This window comes from Gobius niger (assembly GCF_951799975.1).
Source record: "Gobius niger genome assembly, chromosome: 3".
NCBI classification, from domain to species: domain Eukaryota; kingdom Metazoa; phylum Chordata; class Actinopteri; order Gobiiformes; family Gobiidae; genus Gobius; species Gobius niger.
In genome coordinates, this window is record NC_136854.1 from 16132353 (window position 1) to 16158348 (window position 25996).

General features: G+C 40.6%; 3 protein-coding genes across 4 annotated transcripts; 1 reads left to right on the top strand and 2 right to left on the bottom strand.

The window, feature by feature from the left end:
• Positions 1 to 376: 376 nt before the first annotated feature.
• On the bottom strand, positions 377 to 6535 carry lap3 (leucine aminopeptidase 3). The gene is made up of 13 exons (XM_079554160.1): positions 6371 to 6535; positions 6171 to 6283; positions 4602 to 4656; positions 4419 to 4524; positions 3934 to 4093; positions 3425 to 3589; positions 3196 to 3354; positions 1607 to 1731; positions 1255 to 1343; positions 1084 to 1186; positions 869 to 948; positions 668 to 780; positions 377 to 586 (listed from the first exon to the last, which is right to left on the bottom strand). The coding sequence occupies exons 1-13, from the start codon at positions 6458 to 6460 to the stop codon at positions 400 to 402; spliced, it is 1545 nt and encodes a 514-aa protein (XP_079410286.1). The 5' UTR covers positions 6461 to 6535; the 3' UTR covers positions 377 to 399.
• Positions 6536 to 7564: 1029 nt separating this feature from the next.
• clrn2 (clarin 2) lies at positions 7565 to 10037 on the bottom strand. Its single transcript, XM_079553551.1, has 3 exons — positions 9533 to 10037; positions 8094 to 8273; positions 7565 to 8011 (listed from the first exon to the last, which is right to left on the bottom strand). Exons 1-3 carry the CDS (start codon positions 9783 to 9785, stop codon positions 7743 to 7745), a joined length of 702 nt encoding a protein of 233 aa, XP_079409677.1. The 5' UTR covers positions 9786 to 10037; the 3' UTR covers positions 7565 to 7742.
• Positions 10038 to 11588: 1551 nt separating this feature from the next.
• Positions 11589 to 23758, top strand: tapt1b (transmembrane anterior posterior transformation 1b). 2 transcript variants are annotated; one of them, XM_079554221.1, is made up of 14 exons: positions 11589 to 11792; positions 13943 to 14073; positions 14147 to 14265; positions 15319 to 15481; positions 15556 to 15691; positions 16774 to 16871; positions 16952 to 17021; positions 17162 to 17242; positions 17405 to 17514; positions 19390 to 19449; positions 19577 to 19645; positions 19727 to 19803; positions 20031 to 20203; positions 22362 to 23758. In XM_079554221.1, exons 1-14 carry the CDS (start codon positions 11615 to 11617, stop codon positions 22613 to 22615), a joined length of 1719 nt encoding a protein of 572 aa, XP_079410347.1. In that variant the 5' UTR covers positions 11589 to 11614; the 3' UTR covers positions 22616 to 23758. The 2 variants fall into 2 exon arrangements, with proteins under 2 accessions (XP_079410347.1, XP_079410348.1); XM_079554222.1 differs by having other exon boundaries at positions 22365 to 23758.
• The last annotated feature ends 2238 nt before the right edge of the window (positions 23759 to 25996 follow it).

Genomic DNA, 25996 nt, shown 5'->3' on the forward strand with positions numbered 1-25996 from the left:
CCACTGTATAGGGGGATCGCCCTGTCGTTATGTCCAAGGCTCTGGTGGGCAACGCAAATGTATTAAATAGATAATAATAGTTCTACAGTGGGTCAAACCTTTATTCACAAACAGAGCATTGCTTTTGTAAAAAGATCTGCGCTGATCTGTGATTTAAATAAATAGCTCTTTACACCTGGAAAAATGGCTGTTTGCCCAGAATTCAGCAAAACATCCAGTAAAAATCCCGGGTATAAACAATAACAGCGATCCTCCCTATAGTACCAGCAAGAAGACTTTCACCCCTGCATATATAGAGGCTATAATGTGTAATGTCATGGCTAATAAAATAAACACTGCATTCAAACAGTCTGTATTTAAAAAGTACTTTATTAAAGAGTACAATAATTACAAATGGACTTAATTACCGTGGGCTAAACCAGCAGCAAACTCAACTAATGTACGTGTTGGTCTTCCAGACATTCCCTTTCCTAAATATGGAACTTCATCCTTGTTGCTCATCACTCCAGCTATATCCAGATGTGCCCAGTGTGGAGAAGTGACAAACTCTCTCAGAAACGCAGCAGCTGTACAGGCACCTCCAGATCTAGATAGACGTGATTAGAAAATTAGGGTTATCTTCCGATGGTAGAAATATACCATAGGAAGAAATAGAAGACATACATACCGGCTGTACTTGCCGATGTTGTTGAGGTCAGCCAGCTGGCTGTCAGTCACCTGTCGGGTGTAGTGCTGGAACAGAGGCATCCTCCACACTCTGTCACCTGTCACAACACTGGCCTACACACACACACACACACACACACACACACACACACACACACATCAGTGGTCAGTAACAGGAGCGGACACATACAGAGCAGGATACCTTATGGAGCTGCTCCCAGAGCCAGTCTGAGTTTGTGAAGACCCCTGTGGCTGCTGAGCCCAGAGCTACGTCCATTGCACCTAAAAGTACATTTCCAGAAATGAAATGCAACATTTTTTTAATGCTTTGTTTTGAATACATAAACGAATAGAGAATGGAAGTACATATATGTGAAACAAGAGAGTTTTTAATTTACAAAAGTAAAGACATTTCACCTGTAAGTGTAGCCACATTCACAATGGCTTTGGGGTTTAAAGTGTGTCCATAGCACAGTGCATCAGCGAGAATGAGCCTGCCCTCTGCATCAGTGTTGTCGACCTGTAAAAGTACATTTCACACAGTGCACAAACGCCTCAAAGGGAATGTCCAACTGTTTCAAATAATACCTGAATAGTCTTTCCATTCTTGGCTTTGACAACATCTCCAGGTTTAGTAGCCTTTCCACTTGGCATATTTTCACACAAGGGCGCCAGGCCTAAAATCAATCAAAAGTGCATTTTGTTTTGCCCATATTTATTTATTTATTTATTTATTCATTTTTTTGCTATATTCTAGTTGTAGTACATGAATCTTGTGCAAATTTAGTCCTGGCTAGCACATCGTTTCCCATAGTCAACAAAGGTATCTGGAGATATGTCTCCTTCATATTTAACTGTAAGTCAGCAAAACAAAACCTCATCATTGCTCAGATTTCTAATCAACTTCTTCACAATGTGCATCAAGTGTGTGACAGCTTACCAATGAGGTTGACTGGCAGTTTGAGAGCTGCAGCTGTGATCACAGATGCACACACAGTGGCTGCCCCTCCCATGTCTGCTCTCATGGCATCCATAGACTGTGAAGGCTTCAGAGAAATACCGCCACTGACACAAAATGATACAGACATTTAAGCATGCTCTGCTAAGTTAGTGTTTTTCTGTACATTTCAAGTGCAGTAAATCAAATTGCAAAAAAAAGAATATTTCATTTATAATCCACATGTGCCGCGGGCCACATGGACCTTTGTGTGTGGACCTTTGAGGAGCATGAATTCCTGAGCATGACCAAAACAAAAAAGTAAGTCTCTAGCCCATTCCTGCGAGTTTACTCAATCCAGCCACTATGGGGCAGCTTAAATTTAAAAAAGGAAACAATTCCACAGGTGTCCAGCAGAGGACGCTGAGATAATAAGAGATCAGGATATAAACAGTATATTATAGCCATGTGGTACATGGTCAGTCTGCCCTAGAGCGGCTGTGGCTACTTACTGCCATCGAGTGGAGTAAATGAATGATGAATGTGTTATAAATGAAGCCCATTATACCAACAACTCTGTTGCCAAAAAGTCCCCAACCCATAGCAAAACTTCCCTTCATCTCAAAAATCTTGGAGAAAAAGTTGGCTGAACAGCGAACTTCACTTTTGGAACATCATGATTTGCACGATTATCATCAATCTGGCTTTAGGGGAATGCAGTCCACTGAATCAGCTCCAGTGACGTTATGATGGCCGCGATACAGTTTTGGTTTTACTGGACTTGTCATGTGCTTTCGACCCGTTTTGAGAAATGTCTCTTAAGTGAGGAACATGTCGGATCTTGAAATGATCATCCATGCGTTATTGTAATTCTGTGTTCAATTGTTTCAACAAAACGACTCTAAACAGACTTCAGATTGTACAAAATGTAACACCCAGAACAGCCCACATCACCAGCCTTGGATTCCAATTAAACTTTGAATCATGTTTAAAATGTTAGACCAGACTTTCTGGGCGTTGCATGGTCAGGCCCCTGAGTATATCACTGACTTATTATGCCCCTACACCTCAGGGCACACCCTTCGGTCTTCAGGCCAGGGTCTCCTGAAGATTCTTTTCTAATAAATCCAAAAAAATAAACGATAAATAAATGATATGGATTTGTTTACTTTGAGAGTCAAAAATGGTCCTAAAGAAGCAGCTTTTTAAAGGTAAACAAAAATGCTGTCTTATCAGCTAAACCCATTTGAGACCTACAGAGTTCTTCCTCTGAGACACTGAAGAGGCACCAAGAGCCCCTACACCTGCAGCACAGTGGCAGCGTCACAGGAGGAGCAACAGGAAGCAAGGGGCAGACAAGGAGATGGTGAAAGACTGTTGTGGATTGGAGGGAGCTGCAGGAGGAAGGAGGAGGTGGAGCTGACCAGTGCAGGACACCACGCTCTGAAACAGGGACAAACCCAGGAGGTGGTGCACCGTTTCAGAGGATCAGAAGGCAGCCAGCCACTCCAAGGTTATGTGGGTTATGTTTGTACAATGACAATAAAGCACTTACTTAAAAAATATATAAGAGTACCACACACATGCTTTACCTGTCAAATGTAATACCCTTGCCAACCAACAACAGTGGAGCTTGTGTGTTGTCAGGGGAACCGTTGTAATGTAGCTCCAGGAAAAGAGGGGGCTCTTCTGACCCTCGCGCAACACTCAGAAAAGCCCCCATCTGCTGCTCCTCGATCCAAGCCACTGACCTGCAAAACCAGTCTTATTTAAAAACAAAACAAACAAAAAAAGAAATTCACAGGCAGAAAAACCTCAAACCTCTTGTGGATGGCGACTTGTTGAGCACTAGATGATATTTTCTCTTCGATAATATTTGCAAAAGTTGTGGGAGTTATGTGATTGGCGGGCCCTTCCATGAGTAGGCGTGCCAGATTTTGGCCTTCTGCGTACACCACACCCTTTGCCCATCCAGTCGAGTCAGCACTGAAGAAGAGGCAACGCAAAAAATCATACATTACTTGACACCACATATCAACATGGGGCTTATTTTGTGTCTCATCAATAGTCGACTGTTAAAGACCTCTCAAAAGAAGCCCCATCAAGAAAATTGATTATGGGGGCAAGTAGGGGTGCAATATGGACTATACAGTCAATTCATACTACATTATGAATGTCTATTACTTGGTGGACATAAAGTAACCACAGAGATGAAGGGGCAACAATCTACGCAGATTACCCATGGAGAAATGTGGGCGTCCAGTGGTCACACAAAGGACAAAACAAAAATCACAGATAAAAAACTTTGGCCTAAATGTGATTGTATTTACCTTCCATGAAGCTTTGTTGTTACTTTTGTCTTCTTCTTGGTTTTGAGTTGGTCATAGGCAAACAGCCCCAGAGCAGCCCCTTCAGCTGCAGATTGGGCATCACCACAGCCATCCACCTCAACGTGCTTTACCTCCAAGTCCTGTAGCAACCTGCAGCCAGCTGGACACACCACAGACTTCATATACAAGACGCAGTATATTTCTGCACTACAAATACTTCTTGTCATCAGGATGAAGAGAGAGTGTTTGCGAGTGCGAGCGAGGGACAGTGAATGGAAATGGGCCCATGACATGGCCCAGGGCTTTTCATTAACATGCACAGTCTCAACCAAGAAAACAAACAATAAATAAATGAGTGTAAGCCCTCGGTCATCTCAGAATGCACCGCTTTCTGAGATGACTGAGAAACATTAACTTTTTCTTTTGCTGTAATCACTGCAAACAAATAACAAATTGTGTCATATATTAGCAATAAATGAACTAACCCGATACTGCCGCTCTGATGTTCTCTTTGCTTGTGTCCCAGTTCTCCGCTCCACACACGCCTGTGTCAGCCTTACCCAGTCCAACTACAGCAACACAAGGAAAGTCCTAAAGCACATAGAGATAAGTAATTCACCAACACTATTACGCTACAATGTTCACAGAATATGGTGCTATTGTAATACCTCATGTAGTCCATAAAACAGTCTGCTTTTGCCTTTTTTGAGTGATGGTCCTGATCTAAACAGTCAATGGCAAGCAGAAAAGAACATGATGGGTAATTATTGTATGCTAAAAGTAAGGAATAATAAAACGACTCCATCACTACCAAGAGAGTTCCTCATCAATTCAATCACCTACAATGACCCCAAATATGACATGTTATTATTAATTGATTGACTGCGGAATTCTTCCGCAGTCAATTATTGGTTTTCATGTTCTTTATTATTATTCCTCTTCCATCTTTTTCCCGATTTTCTAGAGCTTTCTGCACCTTCATGCTTTGTGCAATTTATGCAAGTTATGCATCAAAACGTTCTGCATGTTGAGGAGAAGGGTGCTATTACTTTTGGGACTTCTGCAACTTACGTTTTTTCCGCAATCGGCCAAAATGTCGGAGATTTTTCCCATTGACTTATAATGGGGCTGCCGCAAATCCATGCTTTTCTGCACTTTTTTCTGCATTTTATGCAATTTCTGCACTTTGTGCATGTTCAGCTTCTGCAACTTGTGGGTTTTGAGAAAAAATTTGCCTTCTGCAGTTTTCCAGTTTTTTTTATACGAGAGTTTGACATTTTTGCATTGGTGTGTATGGGGGAATCCAGCCAATGGGGAGACTCCAGGCCTTTCAGCCATTTGTGCAGCTTCTGCCAATCAAGCTCTGAGGCCATTTCAACAGTTTGACCAGTTTATGGAATATAAAAGTTTATGCAACATTAATAATTTATGTAAATTAACCAGTTAATGCATTTTAAAGCGTTTATGCAACTTAAGAGTTTATGCCATTTAGGATTTATGAATTTTAAAGAGTTTATGCAATTTACATAATTTATGCAAATTAACCCATTCATGCGTTTTATCACTTTATGCAGTTTATACAGTTTATGCAACATGACATTTTATGCATTTGACCAGTTTATGCAAAATAGATTATGCAAATTAACCACTTTATGGAATTTAAACAGTTTATGCATTTTAAAGCCCTATTATGCAACTTAATAGGGATTTTCGCATGTAAAGCAGAATAATGCAATTTAATAGGGATTTTCGCATATAACCAATTTATGCAATTTGAACAGTTTATGCAATTTCTGCATTCGCTTCCCGCAATTCCGCAGTCAATCGCAATGGCGCAGCCATTGCATTTCTAGTTAATATTATAATGTTGAACTATGCGAAAGTACAAAAAATATTTCATACTTTGTGAAAGCTGTCGTTTCCAGTCTTTGTTTCACTTACACTTCAGTTCAGGCAACTAAAACCAGTTTGTAGGACTCTCAATCACAATAAGGGCCAGTACTGGTCTGCATTAGTTAAAGCTCAGTGACTGAACTCTGAAGGTTCTTCAGTTTCTCCTGAGGTATGGCATGTCAAGATATAGTGAGATGACGGAGGTAGAGCTTGTGCTTGTGTCCTCATGCTTAAGGCAACCCTAATTCAGATGAAGTTCAGGGGCATTTTTTTTTCTACACAAGGCCCATAATTACAATGACATAACATACACTACTGCTGCAATAACACCTTTTATGACTTACATTTTTAACAACTCTGAAAGTTTTCCAGAAGTACTTTGGTCAAATCCTGCTGCTGTCTCTGTTAGATGATGGCCCTCTTCTCCTTCCTTCTCAAATACACCAAGAACTAGACCCTATAGGAAAACAATTCATTGGATGACAGACAGTACGCTACATGCGCCCACGAACAGAAAATGTATGTCTGTAAGCGAAATACTTACCTTTCTGTCGCTGAAATGACTTTGTGTTGTGGAAAAACGCCTACAGTAGTTCTTACCCGACAAACATCGTCTCAAAAGTAGCATTGTCATTTGCTTTTCGCGGAGTAAAAAGAGAAATGTGTGCTAAAATAAAGCTTAAAGGTCGCATATGCAACCCAGCAACAACGTCGCCTAATTATTACGTCACCAATAACAAAGCTGCAAAAGCGCGTGTTACCTCCATCTAGTGGCGAATTGTATGCATTACTATATTGGTCTGGTATCTGGGCTGATGATGAGGCCTTTTTGACCCTGAACCATTTTTTCTGCAATTCTCCAAGGCGTTCGTGAAGATTGTTGTGCCATGTCTATCTCTCGACTGTGCAACGAAGACAAACTCTAACCTTTGCCTTGTGCTGTTGGTCTTCAATGAGGGTATTCGAGTCGTCTTCTGTACTCAGTGGTCATATGGCCTAGATAATTATATGGATTATTTGTTTTTCCTTTATGCAGATGTTCTTATTTATTTTTGAGCAAAAGATCAAAAATACATTCGAATACATATTAGCGCATATTAACCAGACTTGTTCAAAGATTAATATTACATGCAAGATTAATAATGATTTGGGAAAATAGGTTTTAGAATGTGTCGCTATACGATCAGTTGGGAGACCAGAACATTCAATAGTTTAGGAAGTATTGCACGGTGTACACCTTCTATTACTAAATGTCCACAATAAGGGCTGAGGCTCGGCTGTGCTGTTTGTTTGGCAATAATAACAACACATTTGCATCGTCCTTTTCTTTAAAAACAATGCCACTTTTTTTTTACTGTGATTAGGCAGCAGTATTGGTTTGGTTGTTTATCTAAAGCCACACTGCATAACATGTCACCCAAAAAAATTAAATTGAAGAGAAGCCTTTATTTTGCTATGGATCGAAAAATAGGCCAAACATGCGTGTTGACTGTGGGCGGGCTTACCTCTCCTCAGACCTGACTCATACCTTTAGTGGGAGTATGACATCACCTGCTCATCTCCATGGAGAAGTTTCCCAAATGGTCCACCTCCGAATACTTTACTCAGATGGCCTATTGCAAAAATACCATTGTCTGTTTCTAGTTTGGTATAATTGGCATATTTGTTTATTCATCAGCACTTTAAGACGATGAGTTGCTCTCCTGACATAGCAACAGATAACCAGGAAAGCTCCGCAGTGTGGCTTTAATTATAAAGTAATAAAATACAGCACACACATAGAGCCATGAGTGTTCGGATATGAATGGTCAAAAATAAAACATTTCAAAAGTGTGACAATATCTACAGCCGGGGTTGAGGAGTTACTATGGCTTTAAAACCAAGTGTTGCAGATGCCTGTATGATTCCACTGTGGTTCAATAGAGAAGATCCAGCGCTGCAACGGTGGGCTCCTCTGGCTTCTTCACCTCGGGTTTGGGCAGTTTGATGCGACTCATGGCGACCACACCACAGGCGCCAATGTGAGTCGCTATGCTACCCACGACCAGGTAGAAGGAGAAGTCCAGGCCGTCTGAGATCACCACGAGGACAAACAGTTTCTCCTCAAAGTTGGCCACCCGCTCTGTCAGACTGTGATGTCTCATAGCGGCAATGAAACAAACCGCTCCTAACGACCCAAGTAAAGCTGGAAGCAGAGGATATAAAATTGGTTGTGAGGAAAATAAGAGCACACACGCTGAAATCCTTTTTTTTTTTTTTTTCTGCACCTGCGATGACGTTCCACAGGTAGAGCCCTTTGTGGCCCTTGACGCTCTGGTATGGAACTTTGCGTGCGTTGTAGACACTGAAAGACAAACTGACCACGGCAAAGCCCATGGACGCCAGCAGGAAGAGGATGACCATGATGTGGAGTCCACCGTTAAGTGTTCGCACAAGTCTGGGGAAAACTGAAACACAAGAGTTGCAAAAGTGAAGTTGTTTTGGTTGGTTAACCACTTAACCCCTGTGCCCACCTGTGCCCACCACCGCCTGCTCTGACCACATTTTCTCCAGTACGGCATTACCTAAATCTAAAAGCTTCTTGAAAAAACAACAACATGAAAACGGCGACAAAAACAAGACAAAACTATGACGAAAACGCAACAGAAAAAGCGATGAATAAGTGTCAAAAAAGTGACAAAAAAATCAATAACAAGTGACAAAAAAGCCACAAAAAATAAACAAAATACAACATAAAAGTGACAAAAATATGACCAAAAAGTGAAAAAAAAAGAAGAAAAAAAAAGCAATGAAGAAGTGACAAAAATAAAGTGACTAAAGTGAACAGAAGAGTGAAGATGAAAAGAGTGACACGGCAACAATGTGAGAAGAAAATGTGCTCAGTTAAATCGTGAGTTAAGAAATTAAAGTTCTATTCATGCCAGATTTTTTTCTAGTAGTGGAATGAAATTATAGCAAAAGCATAGCCTCCTTTGTGCGCCGTGCAGAACCCATTTCATTGTGGAGTAGCAGCTAGTTGTTGCTTATAAACTCATTCCTGTGGTCATTGGAAGGTTAGAAATGCGTTAGGAAAGATAGGAGTTCTGAAAATCCGATTGAGGACCCTTCATTTTGTAGAAAGGGACATCCACAAGACTAGTATTCAGACTTTTAGTTCTTAAAGAGTGGTTAAAAAGTCTATAGGCTACAAATCTCTTGAAAATGATCTGCATTTTACATGGTTAATCAAGACAATAACATTGGTAACAAAGTCAAATCTCTGCCATCTCTTTTGTTCAGATTGACACCTGATGAACTTGTAAAACATGCGTGTATCACATGTATGTGGTCTGAAGCGGAAACTTGATTGACAAATTGTGGCAGAAAGAAAATGTTTTGATCAATAAATCCGTTTTATTTCCTTTTTTGAGGGGAAAAATTTGTACTACAGGACTCAATGTGGCTATGTGGTTTAAAGCCTATCACTTCATGTCACACCTGTAGGTCTAAACCACTAGTGCCTACAGTTTAACATGGGGGTCATCTCCTCGTGGACAGACTTTGAGTCATTATTTTCATTTTGGATTGTCATTAGCAATATCTCTGAGATGGTCCTACATAGTCTAGACTCCAATTTAGGATTAGTCATATAATTGTTGTCACTGCTTTGAATTTTGAAAAACAAAAAAGCCCTTTATCACAGAGGAGAATATGGCCAATGGCTTACTGTAGATCTTGGAGCGTCTATTCCCAAGTCCACAATTCTTGGTCTTCCCTCCCTTGAATAATCCAAAGTAAATGTGTCCCGTGAACTGTTCCATCTCGGGGTTGGAAGCGTTGACTATCTCTGCGCCGGTTTTACACAGAATCCGTCCGGTGACCCAGCGCTCGGTAGACATGGCCACGACCAGCAGCACGACGGATCCGACACAGAGCACCGAGGCCGCGGAGAATGTGATCCGTTTCCACAGGGAAGGCATCTTACGGGCCCATGGTGCCCCGAGGAGAGTGACACGACGCCGGGCATGGATCTCAGTGTGCGCCCCGCCAGCACCATGAGTTCACCGTAAGGTTTATTCCCACAAATAAAGCATAGCTTGAGAAAGAGCGACTTCTGTTGATGAAATGGTGCGCGTGTGATGAGAGGCAGGGGGGAGAAACCGAATCCACGACGGTCAGAGATCTCTTACTGAGAGAAACCCTATCCCTCTATCCCTACTCTGTGTGTGAGCCAAAGCTCCACTCTCTTATTCTCCTAGTCCATGGATTGAATTAACCTTTAAAACTGGCCTTCAACTTGGCATTCATTATAAAATCATTTGACCATGTTTTAAGACCTAAGCAATATATAAAGGTCAATCTGTAACAAACGACATGAGCCAGGCTAATGACCATGCTGCAGTATATTTCACATCGATAGTGCACACTTAATTTAAAGCCACACTGCGGAACATTCCATGTTTTGCCACAAAGCAATTAAACACCTATTAATAAGGCAAGGCAAGTTTATTTGTAGAGCACAATTCATACACAAGGCAATTCAAAGTGTTTCACAGTTGCATAAATATAAGAAAACAAATAGAATCAATAAAAACACACAACATAAAATTAATCAATTACAGTAAAAGGCGAGAGTGCAAATAAAATACTTTCAGTCATATGCATGGGTAAAAAGAACTGTTTTCAGCCTGGATTTGAACATTGTCAGAGTTGAGGCCCGTCTCACATCCTCATGAAGACTGTTCCAGATTTTAGCTGCATGAAACTGAACCGTGTTTATTATTGACTCTGGGAACCACCAGGAGGCCCCTCCCTGAAGTTCTCAGGGCCCGAGATGGTTCATACGGCTCTAACATGTCAGAGATGTACATTGGAGCTAAACCATGAAAAGACTTGTACACAAGCAAAGCTGTTTTAAAGTCTATTCTCTGAGTGACAGAAAGCCAGTGCAGAGACCGGAGCACTGGACTAAGCACTGGATAAGCAGGCCTTTGTGACACAAACATGCCAGGCCAGCCATACCTTCTAAGGATTATCAGCTACAAAGAGAATGACATACTTACAATACATTATCAAACTATGTATTTAGAAGAGGACCGAGCGCAATCTTGTTTTGGCTACCTCTGGAGTCAAAGCAGAGCAGCAACATTTCAATGGGGGTGAGGTGATGTCCCGCTCCGAGCACAGCTACGAATCAAGTCTGGGGAGAGGTAAACCCTTTCACAGTGAGCCTAAAGATGCCATATTTTTTCCTGATTTCTGTAGCCTATCAAATGCGTACTCTGGATTAAAGTAAATAAATAAAAACTTCATAAAGTCAATCGATATAGGCTACTGTATTATTCTTAACCCCCATCTTAACCAAGTGCATTTTCCCAGGTTCAGCTTTACCCAAATCTAAAAGCTTCTTGACTGTAGAGTTTACAACCTACAGTAGGCTAAACGGATTTGTTGCATTTTTGTTAAACAAAGCGTTCTTGTCACTTTTTCCATCACATTTTTGCCACTTTTTGTTGCGTGTTCATTCTTGTTTTCTTCTCCTTTGTCACTATTTTGACTCTTTTAGATTTGGGTAAAGCCCAAACTGGGAAAAATGCGCGTGGTTCAGGTGGGGGTTAAACAGATTAATACATATCGAGAAAAGATCAACTCGAGAGTGCAAGAAAAGCGCAAAAAGGGGTATAAAAAAAAAAAAAAAGAAGTAGCCTAGTCAAATATGCACGTTTGTAGCGCGCGAGCTCTGCTGTTTCTTTTGCGTGATGACGTCGCGGTGTGACGCAGTCTCCCCGGGCAGCAGCAGAGACTGAAGATGGCGGACTCGCTGTCGTCCAGCCTGGGAGAGGAAAAAGACAAGGAAAAAGCGGACAGAGAGAGGAGCAGGAGGAATATCAGAATAGACAAGAACAAAGCCGGGGATGGCCTCACGGAAACGCTGGGGTTCAAGACCAAAGCTGGCGATAGTTCAACCAAGAAACGCAACATGTCAGGTATGGAGCTAGCCTTAAGCCTATGTATGTGTACTGTTTATTCCCTCCGGTGTTTGACAGGGTTTACCCCAAGTATCAGGATTCTCTTTCGAGTCAACCACAAATATCTCATGTGGCTTCGTTATATAATCAGCTGGAGCAAAGCACGGCGCAGGTGAGTTACATTCAGGCACATCGTGCAGCTTTGGGCTCCGATCCAAGTCTGCACACGGGGCGTACAGTACAGCAGCTGACAGGCACTTTAGCTATTTGCTGTATCGTTCAAAAGATGATCCAAATCTGGCCATATTAGTTACGTTTGTGCAGACTCTCGGCACATGATCATGTAATTGTAGCAACGTAGCATTTCAGCCTTGCACTGACGTTAGCTGTACCTCTAGTTATTTACCTCAACTCGCTTTCATTGTGTCTCCCATTATTGTTCTGCACAAACCAGTGAAATGTTTCTATTGTTTGCTCGTTTAACCCGTGGCTAAAATCCTGCTTGTTTTTCTCTTTCGGATGGCAAATTGAAGGCAAATGTTTGCACTCCGTTGGGAGGGGCTTGACGAGTGCACAAGCCTGATTTTTACTTGAGTTACTGTTAAAATGACATTTTTTTCTCCTGAGGGCACATGACGTACAATATATTATTTGACCTGAAATCAAATACTTATTTGCACTTGCTGTTGACACAGGAGCCAGTTTTTTTTTTTAATCAATGTATGTACAATCAGGACCTAACATTGTGCATAATTAACCCCTCTAACCCCAACTAACTGGTGTCTCACTTGCCAACAGTGACATAAGATCTACTCGTAGTAAGATAACTTGCGTCAGGATTCTGAGGTGACTTGGTAAAATATAAATGTGTGGTTTTAACAAATGACATTTACATGCAGCTGGGTTTAACCTGCACTGCACAGCCTGCCATTCAAATGCATACACAAGATGTGCATTTCAGGAATATGTTAACTATGAATTACAGGGAGACTATCAAAGAGTGCCACAATATTTGTATCACGTGATTTCAATATTTAGCTTTTCAATTCAATGTTGATGCTTTTATTATGCTGCTCTCTATACGAGCAATCGTCACATCCGTTGGCCGTGGTAGGCATTTTACATTTTCATATTTGATAAACATTTTATTAAAATCCTATAATCAGCAAAAACAATGTCCATAATCAGGGCATTGCTTCTCTTGCGCTGTAACAGATCTATCATTTTATAAAACCGAGTTAGAGGCCTGTATGCATCAGCTGTTGCCGACCATTCACCAAAACATCCAGGCGAAAATTGCGGAAGTAAACAATAACAGCGATCGCTCGTATACTTTTGATGATGTCATAGATAATGTGCATCATAATGAATGACGTCAATGACACTGTCACACAAATGGCAGCGGTGTCTTGTGTATTTTGTTGTATGTAAATGAAGTAATATACTATTGACACCAATTTATAAATATACCCATTGTCTCTCAGTTATTTTAGTTTTTTTATTTAAGAAAAAGCGGAAAACTGCTCTTTAAAATTAATACAAATCATAGAGGTATTCGCCATGTAATTGTTTAAAGGGACTATACAGAGTTTAGAAATGTTTAAATTATGTATTTCTACCCTACATGTTCTGGCCATGTCCGAAGGTGTAGAATGAGCCCAGACCTGTTCACCACAACTGCCTCTAAAATCCTGCACTGTCACTCAAAAAGTTGTTACTTAGGTCCGAATATGCGAGAGCTTAATATAGAAAGTGTAATTACACGTATGACCTGAGATGGCAGTTGTGAGTATAAAATGGCCAACTTGCAGCTAGCCCCTTTAAAAAACAATGTTAAAAATATGTGTCTATAAAAAATACTTGAGTTTCTTTTATATGATTAAGTTATTGTTGTCATTGTGTGTATTGTATTGAATCATGCAGTACCCAAAGGTTCTCAGCTCTGTTAAGAATGACACTATGACTATGAACATTTAGTAGCTCCCATTTGTTCAGTTTTTCCAACTTTAGATCATTTAGGATATTTAATGAGTACTTGTTTTTATCCGTATGACACCGGCTGACATGGCAATAATGGTCGATATGTTGCCATAGATTGTGCCGCCCCGTGAGCAGTATAGTCTTTATGTAATGGTTTAAATAACTCATTGTACCCTGTTTTGTTGTAGACCTTTCACTACTTAGGTTCATCACCACCGAGCTCACCAGAGGCTACTTCCTGGAACACAATGAGGCCAAATACACAGAGCGGCGAGAGCGGGTGTACACCTGCCTACGTATCCCCAAGGAGCTGGAGAAGGTAACCGCACTGAGCTGAACATTAAAAAGAAACTAAGTTGTTTTGAATCAGTCATGTTTGTTTTTGTCTTCAGCTGATGATATTTGGCTTCTTCCTGTGCCTGGACGCCTTTCTTTATGTGTTCACTTTGTTGCCGCTGCGAGTGATCCTGGCACTTTTAAGGCTAGTCACCGTGCCATGCTGTGGGCTCAGGTAGGGCTACTTTCAACGCTTTCTTAAATTTAATTAGTTTTGTGTTTTTTACACACATGAAGGAAGGGAGACAGTACATCGAAAATCTTCACAGCATTCTCACAGTATTTTGAAATAGGCTTTTGGGGTGTGGATGGTCCCACTTAGTCCAAACTTACTAGTCCAAACTCCTGTGTCGTCTGTAAGGGGGGGTATTATGCAGGTTGGTTTAGTTTATTAGTTTATTTGGTTGGGACCGGGCACACACACTCTCATTCATCCAGGCCTATCGTACATGTTTTTAGTGGTGGGAGTACCCGGAGTAAACCTATGCAGACACAGGGAGAACACGCAAACTCCACACAGAACGGCCCCCGTCCAGGTGGGAATTGAACCTGGGACCTTCTAGCTGTGAAGCACGAGCGCTAACCGCCATACTACCGTGCCAAAACATGATAAAACATGATAAAAATGCCTCCAAACACAAGTATTGAAAGTATTGTAGTTGTGTAGTGTTGTTCCCTCATGGAAAACACGAGTTGATGAGGCATTTTTGGTGACTATTATCAGTGCCGCGTCTGATACAATGCTCCTCCTGTTTACCCCAAGTGCCCCTGCTCGCCCTACGTAACCAGGAAGTGGTTTGTTTCCCTCTGAATCTTTCCATTGTAGAGCACCGATGGGCAAAAACATCCGCCAAAGCTTCAGTAGTGCATAGCAACACGCCACTGCACCTTCTGATACTAGTCTTTACACATGGAGGTTTGGAATGAAGAAGAGCGAGGCGAGGTGGTGAGGGTTAGGGACAGGGTGCTTGTTGAACCAGGAAGTAGGGTCAAAAGAAACTTTGAGTCACCCGTTTTAGATTGATTTATTATTTTCCAACAGTTATTTATGGAAAAAGCCTAATATCCCCTTTTTGAGATGTATATAATAAACATGACAAACCAAATTAAAATCATTTTCCAGGTAAATTTCCAATGAAGTTCAAGTAAAAAAGAGTCATATTAGCTTCTTGAATGTTGTGATGAGTCATATTAACAAAAGGTACATGTGTGTCCTTGCTTTGTGTAGCGGTTCCCGTCTTCTCCAGCCGGCGCAGGTGTGTGACGTGCTGAAAGGCTTTATCATGGTGCTGTGCTACTCCATGATGAGCTACGTTGATTATGCCATGATGTACCACCTTATCAGAGGCCAGTCTGTCATCAAGCTCTACATCATCTACAACATGTTGGAGGTACGGACCATGACCACTTGCAACCGTAGGGGCTCAGCAGGTCTCTTACTCCGTCAGTGTCTTCTTGTTGTCAGGTCGCGGATCGCCTGTTCTCGTCTTTCGGCCAGGACATTTTGGACGCGCTGTACTGGACCGCGACCGAGCCAAAGGAGAAGAAGAGGGCGCACATAGGAGTGATTCCACACTTCTTCATGGCCGTGCTCTATGTCTGTATCCTTCACTGATTTGGCCTGTACTGATGTCACAGGAGCAGGTGACTGTTTAGATGGAGCAACGATAGAGGGTGTGTCCAATTTAAGAAGAAGAAGATCTTTATTTATATAGCGCCTTTCACAGACATGGTCACAAAGCGCTTTACATGAGACAGTTGTACATTCACTCCACACTCGGTGCAACTCGGTAAGCATTTGTTTGAAAAGGCTGGAAAAAGTTGGCAGCAAGAGTGTGTCAGATCTGAACAGTTACAGCTCGAATGATTTATTGCAATTGTATTAAAACCACAAAGGCTGCAATTGTAGCAAAATATGTGGTTTTAATGTTTATAAAACCTGCTAAACCTGTAGTTGAGATCTCTGCTGTCACGGTTGTTTGCATAACCGTGAGATTATAATCTGTGAAACATCATTTTAAACTCCTCCTGTAAAGAACTGGGATGTTAAACATGTGTTAGGAAAGTTAAGAATGCAAATTTTAAGCTTGTGGTTCAAACTCATTCTCCCTTTGTGATTGATTGTAAACAACCTTTAACGCTGTTGCATGTAATGTTCTCTGTTAACTACTGGTATATTGATTTTAAAACGTATAAATCTAATCGCATTGGCAATACTCTAAAAGTAGAAATTCATCCAAAATCTTGTAGCCCTACTTCTGTTTGCATACAAAGAGACATATCTTACTGTATTTCAACTCATTTAATGGGTTTGTCTGCTCTGGGTTGTGGTAATACAACTTTTCCTGTTATTTTGCTGTTTTGGTCACAGATTCTCCACTTCACTTCCCAGTAAATCAGCATTAAGTACTACCAGGCATAAACTTGGTCGAAAATAGGACTAAAATATGACCATAAAATAGAACTGTGATTCAAATATTTTTGCAGCAAAAATGCCCAAAATTAGAAACTAATTTACTGATTGCTTATTGTAAAAAGTCATTTGTGACTCATGTGTGAGTCAGTTGGAAAAATCCCCCTCGGCTTCTTCTCATGTCATGTGGTTCCAGTGGTGACGCGGAGCTTGCAGGTATTTATGTAACGCAGAAAACTTGGATTAAGCTTTTCCTCAACGTCTTTCAAGTTCTCCACGCCATCCTTATTATGGTCCAGGCCACCACTCTCAATGTAGCCTTCAACTCCCACAACAAGTCCCTACTGACCATCATGATGTCGAACAACGTGAGTATAACAAAATAACATGTTCTCCACAATGTAAGCCAATAATGCATTACCTTTTATTTGTTCTAATCATTTCACAGTTTGTAGAAATCAAAGGAAGCGTGTTCAAGAAGTTTGAGAAGAACAACCTTTTCCAAATGTCAAATAGCGGTGAGTACGCCGGTGTTAATCACGTAATTGTTCATGTGCTTCCCTTGGTGCCGGTACCTGCTGATATTGTGCAAGGTTAAAAACTGCTCCTAGTCGCAGGATAAAGTGGGTTAATCCAGGATTGATTTGTGTTTTCACAGATATTAAGGAGAGGTTCACCAACTACATCCTCCTGCTCATCGTATGCTTGAGAAACATGGAGCAGTTTTCATGGAATCCTGGTAATTGGTGTTAAAAATTGACCGTAAAGTCATGAAATCTTTATTGCAGGTTAAAATCAACATCCACGCCTCCTGTTTGCCTCCTAGAAATAGCTCATAATCACTCAAACTCACGTGTACCACATAGTGCCCTAATCTCACCTTTGCCGTGTTTGTGTTCAGACCACTTGTGGGTGCTGTTTCCTGACGTGGTCATGGTCATTGCCTCTGAGATTGCGGTGGATGTGGTCAAGCACGCCTTTATCACCAAATTCAATGACATCAGCGCTGATGTAAGTCAATACTTTATGAAAAACACATTCATGTACAGGACACTTTCGGCTTCAATAGTAATGAATACCGTTTATTATTTATATTTATATTTATATTTTTTCGATATCAGTACTTTAACCTCTTAACCCCCGCCTTTAACAGAGTGCTTTTCTCCAGTTCAGCTTTACCCATGTCTAAAAAGTTACAGCCTACAGGCCAGTGTAACGCCTCATTTGAAAGACCCACAATACTGATCGTGAAGGATCTTTTTCCTTGTGTGGTTGCCATGTTTTCATCACTGTTTTCATCACTTTTTTGACATTGTTTTATTTCATTGCTTTTTTTGTTGCATTTTGTCACTTTTTGTCCTCATTTTCGCTGCTTTTTTTGTTTGTTTTGTTTTTGTTTTTTTTGAGAAGGCTTTAGATTTGGGTAAAGCCAAACTGGAGAAGATGTGCTTGGTTCAGGTGGGGGTTAAAGGAATAGTTCACCGTTTTTCCATAATGAGATATGTTCTTACCTGAGCTTAGACGAGTTGATGCGTACCTGTCCGGTCTTTGTGCCTGTGGAAGAGCGTGGTAGCTTCCAACTTCACCCCGTTTGGAGCTATAGGAATACATTGGGAGAGGCCAAATGCTAACAACATCTTTCGTCTTTTTGCGTGACTGAGGGCACGCACAAAGACCAGACAGGTGCGCATCAACTCGTCTAAGCTCAGGTAAGAACATATCTCAGTATGGAAAAACGGTGAACTATTCCTTTAAGAGGTTAACAACAGGCTACTTGGTTTTCGATACCGATACCTGAAAAATACTTTTTCGTAAGATGTGTTCTAGAACCAGAAAATTAAACAATAATGTGTGGAAGATCTGAAAATTCAGGTTCATCTCGAATGTTAAGAGATGCGTGTAAAAAATTGGGATTATTTGGGGGAAAACTTGGAGAAATTGTGGCAAAATTAAGGAAAAATTGTGTTTCAAGAAAATGGGGGGGAAATGGGAAAATTAATAATTAATTTGAGCTGAAACAACCAAGTCACTTCCTTTTAATGCTGTCCCTGGACCAACAGCATTTAAAAACATAAGATTTGTTTTCGGTGCCTGCTTTTGATACTTTCCTTTATATCAGTAGTACCTGAATGTTTTTTCCTGATACCACACTGGGATTGTTTAATGGTACCCAGCCAAAGTTATCAACCCAGAAAGACAAAAAAGGTTTAAAAAAACGGCACAATATTGGGAAGAAATGTAAAAACTTTCCACATAATATACATTACCATTTGGGTTAATGTACTCTTATATAATACCTTCTGAAACATGAAGCGACTTGCATTTACACAGTTACAGTATAATCCATATGTTTTTACTTAGGAGTCTGAAAATCATACTCTATTAGGGTTGTCAAAATAATCAATACCAATACTAATTGATTCTAAAAGGGTATCTATTACTTCACTGTGTTTTTTTTAAATATTAAACCATTCAATAATAGTTGAGAACCAATACGAGATCTTGGAAAAGTAGTAAGACTCATTTATTGTTGTGTCATATGTTTCTTTTTCTATGACCTTTTCCTCATCCAGCTTTTTCTCTATTGAATCTGAAAACCCTCAAGTACAGTTTTGTCTATCTTTCTGGTTGATTTGGACATACCTGAGCTACATTTCAGGTTTTCACGGTTATGTAAGGGATAGCAGGTGAACAGGAAAGGATTAACCCCTTTATCTCCGGCTTGTCAAACCTAATCACACAGACCTCACTCACACATAGATTTCAGCCATTTGTCAGTGATATTTAATCCGTGTAGGCCAATGTTTAACTTTAAGTAAAAATAACCTAGTAATGTGCTGTGTAAAGGCATCTCTACAGTGGCCTCATAATGCTGTCACATTGCAGGTCTATGGTGAATATCGGGCAAGCCTCGCCTTTGATCTCGTGAGCAGTCGCCAGAAAAATGTGAGTAGAGCCGAGTCACATGTTTTACTTTGAAGCATTTTATCCCAACAGAAAATTAAAAAAAAAAAGAAAAAAATCAAAGGCCCTGAAGGTGAAGCGTAATTGTGTAATTTGAATGTGTCCACAGGCTTATACAGACTACAGCGACTCCGTGTCCAGGAGAATGGGCTTCATTCCCCTTCCATTAGCTTTGTTGGTCAGTGATAATCAAACCCAATATAGAATCATGTATATCATCTTTTAATAATAATTCACACCCTCTTATTGGCTCTTTTAGTTGATCCGAGTGGTCACCAGCTCAGTGAAGATCCAGGGCTCACTCTCCTTTATGTGTGTCCTTCTGTTCTACCTGGGGTAATTACACATATTTCACTTATAAGTCCAGAAGTAAGACATTTGCTGTACTTTATCTATTCTGCTGTTTTGATTATAACAAATGGTGATTTTTCAGATAGTTCTTTGTGACATATTATTCTAATCGAGGTTTAATTAACAAGCGATAATGGTGTTAATGGAGTTCCAAGGCTTGTGGTTGTGAATGAACCTTGCAGAATATTAACTGTTTCTATGTGCGCGTGCAGGATGATCACCCTGAAGGTGCTGAACAGCATCGTCCTGCTGGGAACGTCCTGCGTGTTTGTCAAAGCAGCAAACATGGAAGAGAAGCTGTCTGACCCACCACCGTCTGCCGTCTCGAGCCGAGCCAACTCCCGAGCGCATCGACTCAAACACGTCCCCACGTTACCCCAGCAAGGTACCTTTAATGTCCTGTAGTGTCTTTTTTACAGAAAAGCTTCAAAGCGCATATGACAGGTTTTAATACTTTTAAAAATATGACTTATTTAGATGGATAATAATATTTCAGTGAAGCAATTTTACTAAGAAATGTTGGGCAGAAAGTTATTTTTATTTGAATTTTTATACTGCTCACAGGAAGTGACATAGATAGAGGTAAAGTTCAACAGCAGTTTGACTAATTTCCCATTGACATAACATGGTCGGCACGGCAACAGTTTAAAATTGTTTGCCTTTATCTATGTCACTTCCTGTCAGTGTCCAATAAGGAAGTGAAACTATAAACATCATGACAATGGTCAAACTAAAGAAAGCTGGGTTCAATTTTTATCAAAGCCTTAAATATAATCGTGTTGTTTTGGCAAAAATTGTGCCATGTGCACTTGAGAAATGTTCCATGGGACAGGCTCGCGACCCGCTGAAAATAGTTCCCCAACCCACCTTTTGGTTATGACCAATTGAGAGTTACTGTTGTAGAACTATCAAACAGAAAATGTATAAATGTTGAATCGTATCATTCTTCAGTCATAATTAGGTCCATAAGTTGCCATATTGATCTCTTGGCTTAAACTGTTTTTAAACTGACAACGGCGTCATACGTATGGCTGCACTAATAATAGAAATCGAATTGAAAAAGCAATTTTAACGGGAATTTAATATAATGAATATATTTATATCTCTGAACACCACAAATCTTGTTTTTCCTTTTGTGATTTGTCAGTGTAAAACTTGCAAACCATGTGCTGGTTAAGTACTTTACAGTCTCTCAAGTAATAATGCTGTGTCATGTGGACTGGGGAGCTCGTTTTCCAGAGATGTGACGTCATTGTCCCCAGTTGGTTTGTGTTCATGAGCTTTTTATGTGGGAAAGTGGGGATTCTGACACCATCAAACAAAAACAGTCTTTTATCACTGATGAGCGCTTAGCTGAGCTAATAATTTAAACATGTTAGCATCTCAAAAGCTAAACGGTTGTTTGTGAGTTTTAAAAAATATCAGGTAAATTTACTTTTTGCAAATATTGATGTTGAGCTTTTCACTCGCAATCTTTTACTCCAAGGTGGCAACAGCTCACACTAAAATAAAAAAATAAATGTAAAAAAAGCTCACATTAGACGATAAAAGATATATATATAAGTCGTTTTCCCCAGTTGAGCGAGGGTTCATATGACTTTCCCAACTGGTCCCAGAGGACCACATGAACGCGGCGTAATGCCTCTGAATATGTTTGAAGGGTGCCCTGTTAACTCGGTGTGGGGTTGGTCAGTATGATCTTGAAAATGAAATTTAGGTACTACTTGTACTACGGGTACAGAATTTTTTTTTTCTTTGGATGCAATGGTTTGATGTCTGTTGGATCTAAGGACAGCACTAAAGACATTTACTTGGTGGTTTCAGCTCAAATAAAGGATATAAATGTAAAATGTATGCACTACTGTTCCAAAGTTTGGGGTCACACGGGCCAGTTCTATCGCTTCTCTATCAGCACAACAGTTTTCAGCTAACAGAACTGCATGAGGGTTTTCTCATCATCAATTACCCTCTAACACGATTACCTAACACAATGTACCATCAGAACTCTGGAGCGATGCGCCTCTGCACACCTATGTAGGTATTCCTTTAAAAATCCCCCCTTCCCACAACATTAAATTAATCAGAAATACAATCTAGACATTGTTAATGTTATCCTCATGAAAAAAATCTGTGTTTATCTTTCAAAAATAAGAACATGTTAAGTGACTCCAAACTTTTGAGTGGTCGTGTAATCTTTTATGGAATAAATTAACATTACTATTCGGTTTTATGACTCTAGATGACAAATATTTAAGTATAGGTATTGAAAAAAAGTGTTGTTCAAGTACTGGTATAAAAAAATGCTACCCAGCCCTAGTGTTGGCTTAAAACCAAATTTAAAATTAGGTTTGCTCAATTTTGGAACAATATCTATCTGAAAAGTGTGTCACCTTCTTTTTTGGTGACTGAGTGGCCATTCACCTTAATGGTAGTTTTTGTTTCTTATGGATGGGCCCTGTAGATATATCCTCCGCCTCAATGTTCAACCATAAACTGTTGGTACAGTCTCTCTTGACATTTTCTGACCTCCTTTCTTTCGTCAGAAGCCGCATCCGACCGAGGAGGAATCTCATTATCCTCCGTCACCCCGCCTCTGTCCAACATGGCCAACAGCTCCACGCCCACCATCCCCAAAAGTGACTCAGACACATTTCTCACCACGCCAGACGAAGAAGACGACGTCAGCAAAATCATCAACACGGACACGGGCCTGGAAGGCGACATGAGACCCAAAACGCCAAAGAAAGACTTGCTCGAGATCGACCGCTTCACCATATGTGGCAACCGGATAGACTGAGCGCCAAATCAGGAATCACAGCTGGGTCACGCAGTCAGGCTGGACTTGTACTTTTGCACCTGACCCGGAAGTATTTATTTATTTATTTCTGACAAAACCAGCCAAGGAATAAAGCTGTCACTGCGAGCCCAGGTGCCAGACGTGTCCTGGTGGCGGCTTCAGCGCGTCGTGTCTCCACAGACACGCTGACTGAGCAGCGGCCTCAGCGTAGCCGTGTGTTTATAAACATCCGACGGACAGACTGCACAAAAGTGTGTTCACAAGCACAACTGTGTATGTAGGCAGTGTTATGAAGGGCAGACCAGTCAGTTTTTAATTTTATAAATCTATTTGAAATGATTTTTTAAAATAAAGTTCACATATTTTTTCAGAAAACTTCTCCGGGACTGAACACACTATTGAAGTGAAACAGAAAGCAGGTCTAGCTGTTGTTAAATTCTTTTCTTGGCAGCTGTAATTTTGCAGTAAAACTTACAGAAAAAATACAATGTAGATTCTCGGTCATCCAGGTGGTTAGTTCAATCGTTTAACATCAAACGAGACCTCGTACTCACCTTCTCGGGAGCGTCCTCATGGCTGGTTTCATTTTATTGTTAAGAAATGTAACGGGTGTTGTCATCCTTTGTCTTCAAAAATATGTTTTCAGTGCAAGTGAGTAGATCTGCTTAAAGGAGTTACTACATGGCTGCCTCATACTTTATTTCAGAAAGTCTAAGAATGTATGCTCAGCTTTTTGGACTAATTCAAACTGTTTACATGAAACATGGTCAAACGGCTGATATGGCTAAATGTGAACTAGATCGAATTGAACTGAGAGATGCAGATCATGATTCATGACGACATGTTTAGCACCTTATAGTGTGCAAAATCTACTACCCGCTTTTCATAAAATCAGTAGTTCATGTTTTTCTTTGTTCCAGCCCATTTCCTCATCAACCTTAAACAGCAAAATGCACTAGATTATAAATTTAGTGAATGTGACCAAAATATGCATTAAGCCATTGCTTTAAGCAAGCCTATGATTTCTTTCACAACACTCTTGCTTTTATCGGGCACCCTTTTTTGCGATAGAAGGCTTGTTATTCCCGACTGATCCGCCGCTAACTGCCTCTGCATAAACCTTTCCAAACGAAGTACCTCTAAAATTCACTAGGATGTATTGACTGCTTCATTTGTGTGGCCTGATGTTCCATACTGATTAAAGTGCATAATTATTTCACTTCCTTCCCATGGGCACGGGATGTGTCATATGACCAGGTACAATTTCTATAACTGCAGCCATACTGGACCAATGGGCCATGAGTGAATCCCAGTTCTATTCTTGGATCATGGATCACTGTCTCGTCCGACCGTCAGGGATGTTTTAGAACCGGGGTGTCCAAACTTTTTTTCATTGAGAGACGCAAATTGAAGTGTATACGGTGTGGAGGGCCACCGATTGGTCAATGCAGTGAAAATTCAAACTGAGTGTGTTTAGCAGAGTTTTGCGTAGAGTTATGAAATATGAAACTTGTTGTAAAAAGTACCAATATCTGTGGTGCCAATTCAACAAGAAGCCTGAGGCCACCAGGAGTTGGTCCGAGGGCTGCATTTGGGCACCGCTGTTTTAGAACATAAAGACTCAACATTGTTCTTTCATAGACTTGCCTCTTGGTCATGATTAATACTTTCCACAAGCACTATCCAATCACACTTAGTAATAATTAGAAAAACGTGGAAACCCCCTGTCATAGGCACTTTTTTCTGCCCCCATATAGTCAAACATACTCTAATCATATTCATATCTTGAACGCTAATCATGCTCACATTGATTACCTGTTGTTCATGGTTCCAATTGCAAAGAAGTCTGTTTGGCTTAGTGTGGTGTGATTGTGACTTTTCTGAGTTCCGCTGTGTGTGTGTGTGTGTGTGTGTGTGTGTGTGTGTGTGTGTGTGTGTGTGTGTGTGTGTGTGTGTGTGTGTGTGTGTGTGTGTGTGTGTGTGTGTGTGTGTGTGTGTGTGTGTGTGTGTGTGTGTGTGTGTGTGTGTGTGTGTGTGTGTGTGTGTGTGTGTGTGTGTGTGTGTGTGTGTGTGTGTGTGTGTGTGTGTGTGTGTGTGTGTGTGTGTGTGTGTGTGTGTGTGTGTGTGTGTGTGTGTGTGTGTGTGTGTGTGTGTGTGTGTGTGTGTGTGTGTGTGTGTGTGTGTGTGTGTGTGTGTGTGTGTGTGTGTGTGACAGATCATTTGAAGTGCATGAATGAAGTGAATTGGGGAATAAACGCAGCATATGTACCAACATTTGACTGTTTACCTTTTATCAGTGTAATGCATCTCCTACACAGCAGCTGGAGAATAAAGATTTCGACTTTATTTAAATTTGAGCTTGTGTTTTGTCTGAGAGCACTGCATGCACTGGAACGGAGTGAGCGTGTGCTGAAGGGAGTCACTGCCCTCTCTGTTCACAGAGCAGACAGCAGCCCACTGTTCAACCTGAATGGCTGGTTAGAAACATGTCTGTCGTCACATCCTTGGAAATAATCAGAATCAGGCTGACCACTGATGTTAAGGGGGAAATTCTTTTTAGACACAAAATCTACATATAGAAGATCTAGAAGAAAAGAAATAAGATTAAACAAGTAGTATAGCCTACATATCGCAATATTTTTTCGTGACATTTTTAATCAAGTTTGCATAATAATAATAAAGCATTTATCTCACAAAGCAATACTAAGTGCATGAAATGAACAAAAAACATGCTGTTCAAGACAGAAAAGTGGCGTTAACCCTTTGTCACAGCACATCTCTTTGCACATTATCATAAGGAGACGGGCAAAATGGCAAAAAGTGTTTGTAGCCCCCGGACACTGTGTCTACGATGCTGTTGGACGGTTCCCACTTTATTTTTTACAGCCTGCATTATTCTGTTCTTGATTTCTCCATAGACTGTCACCTCATGCAAATGTATTTATTTTATTTATTTATTTTTATTTATTTATTTATTTGATAGGGACACTGCATATTGATGAACAGTTGCACATGAGCACTGTAAATATGCCAGATTATAGCGGGGATGCCATCTGTAGTCCCTAGGCAGGCAACACATACACAATTTACAATTAACATAATGTGACAACAATAAATGCAGTAACAACTAAAAGTGTTCACAGGCCTGGTTTTCCTTTAGCCACAGTTTAAAACGTGCTTTGAAAGTGGCCAGAGTTGGAGTCTCTCTGACTGATAAAGGGAGACTATTCCAGTACTTGGTGCCTTTTACAGAGAGCACAGAAATGAAGGGGGCGGGCCTGAGATAGTTAGACCCGTGCACTGGGATGACATCTGGGATGGACCAATGGGATGGACCCATTCCCTTAATTTGCATGTGGTGAGACATATCAATAAAATTAT

Bases quoted from the DNA above. Each gene is read 5' to 3' on its own strand.
- lap3 (XM_079554160.1), bottom strand. From the start codon at position 6,460: ATGACAATGCTACTTTTGAGACGATGTTTGTCGGGTAAGAACTACTGT. The intron at 949-1,083 runs GTGAAATGTCTT...ATGTACTTTTAG, and splicing joins GAATGTGGCTACACTTACAG to GTGCAATGGACGTAGCTCTG. The intron at 781-868 runs GTATCCTGCTCT...GTGTGTGTGTAG, and splicing joins TCTGGGAGCAGCTCCATAAG to GCCAGTGTTGTGACAGGTGA.
- clrn2 (XM_079553551.1), bottom strand. From the start codon at position 9,785: ATGCCTTCCCTGTGGAAACGGATCACATTCTCCGCGGCCTCGGTGCTC. The intron at 8,274-9,532 runs GTAAGCCATTGG...CTTGTGTTTCAG, and splicing joins TAGACGCTCCAAGATCTACA to TTTTCCCCAGACTTGTGCGA. The intron at 8,012-8,093 runs GTGCAGAAAAAA...CTCTGCTTCCAG, and splicing joins CCTGTGGAACGTCATCGCAG to CTTTACTTGGGTCGTTAGGA.
- tapt1b (XM_079554221.1), top strand. From the start codon at position 11,615: ATGGCGGACTCGCTGTCGTCCAGCCTGGGAGAGGAAAAAGACAAGGAA. The intron at 11,793-13,942 runs GTATGGAGCTAG...GTTTTGTTGTAG, and splicing joins CAAGAAACGCAACATGTCAG to ACCTTTCACTACTTAGGTTC. The intron at 17,022-17,161 runs GTGAGTACGCCG...GTGTTTTCACAG, and splicing joins TTTCCAAATGTCAAATAGCG to ATATTAAGGAGAGGTTCACC.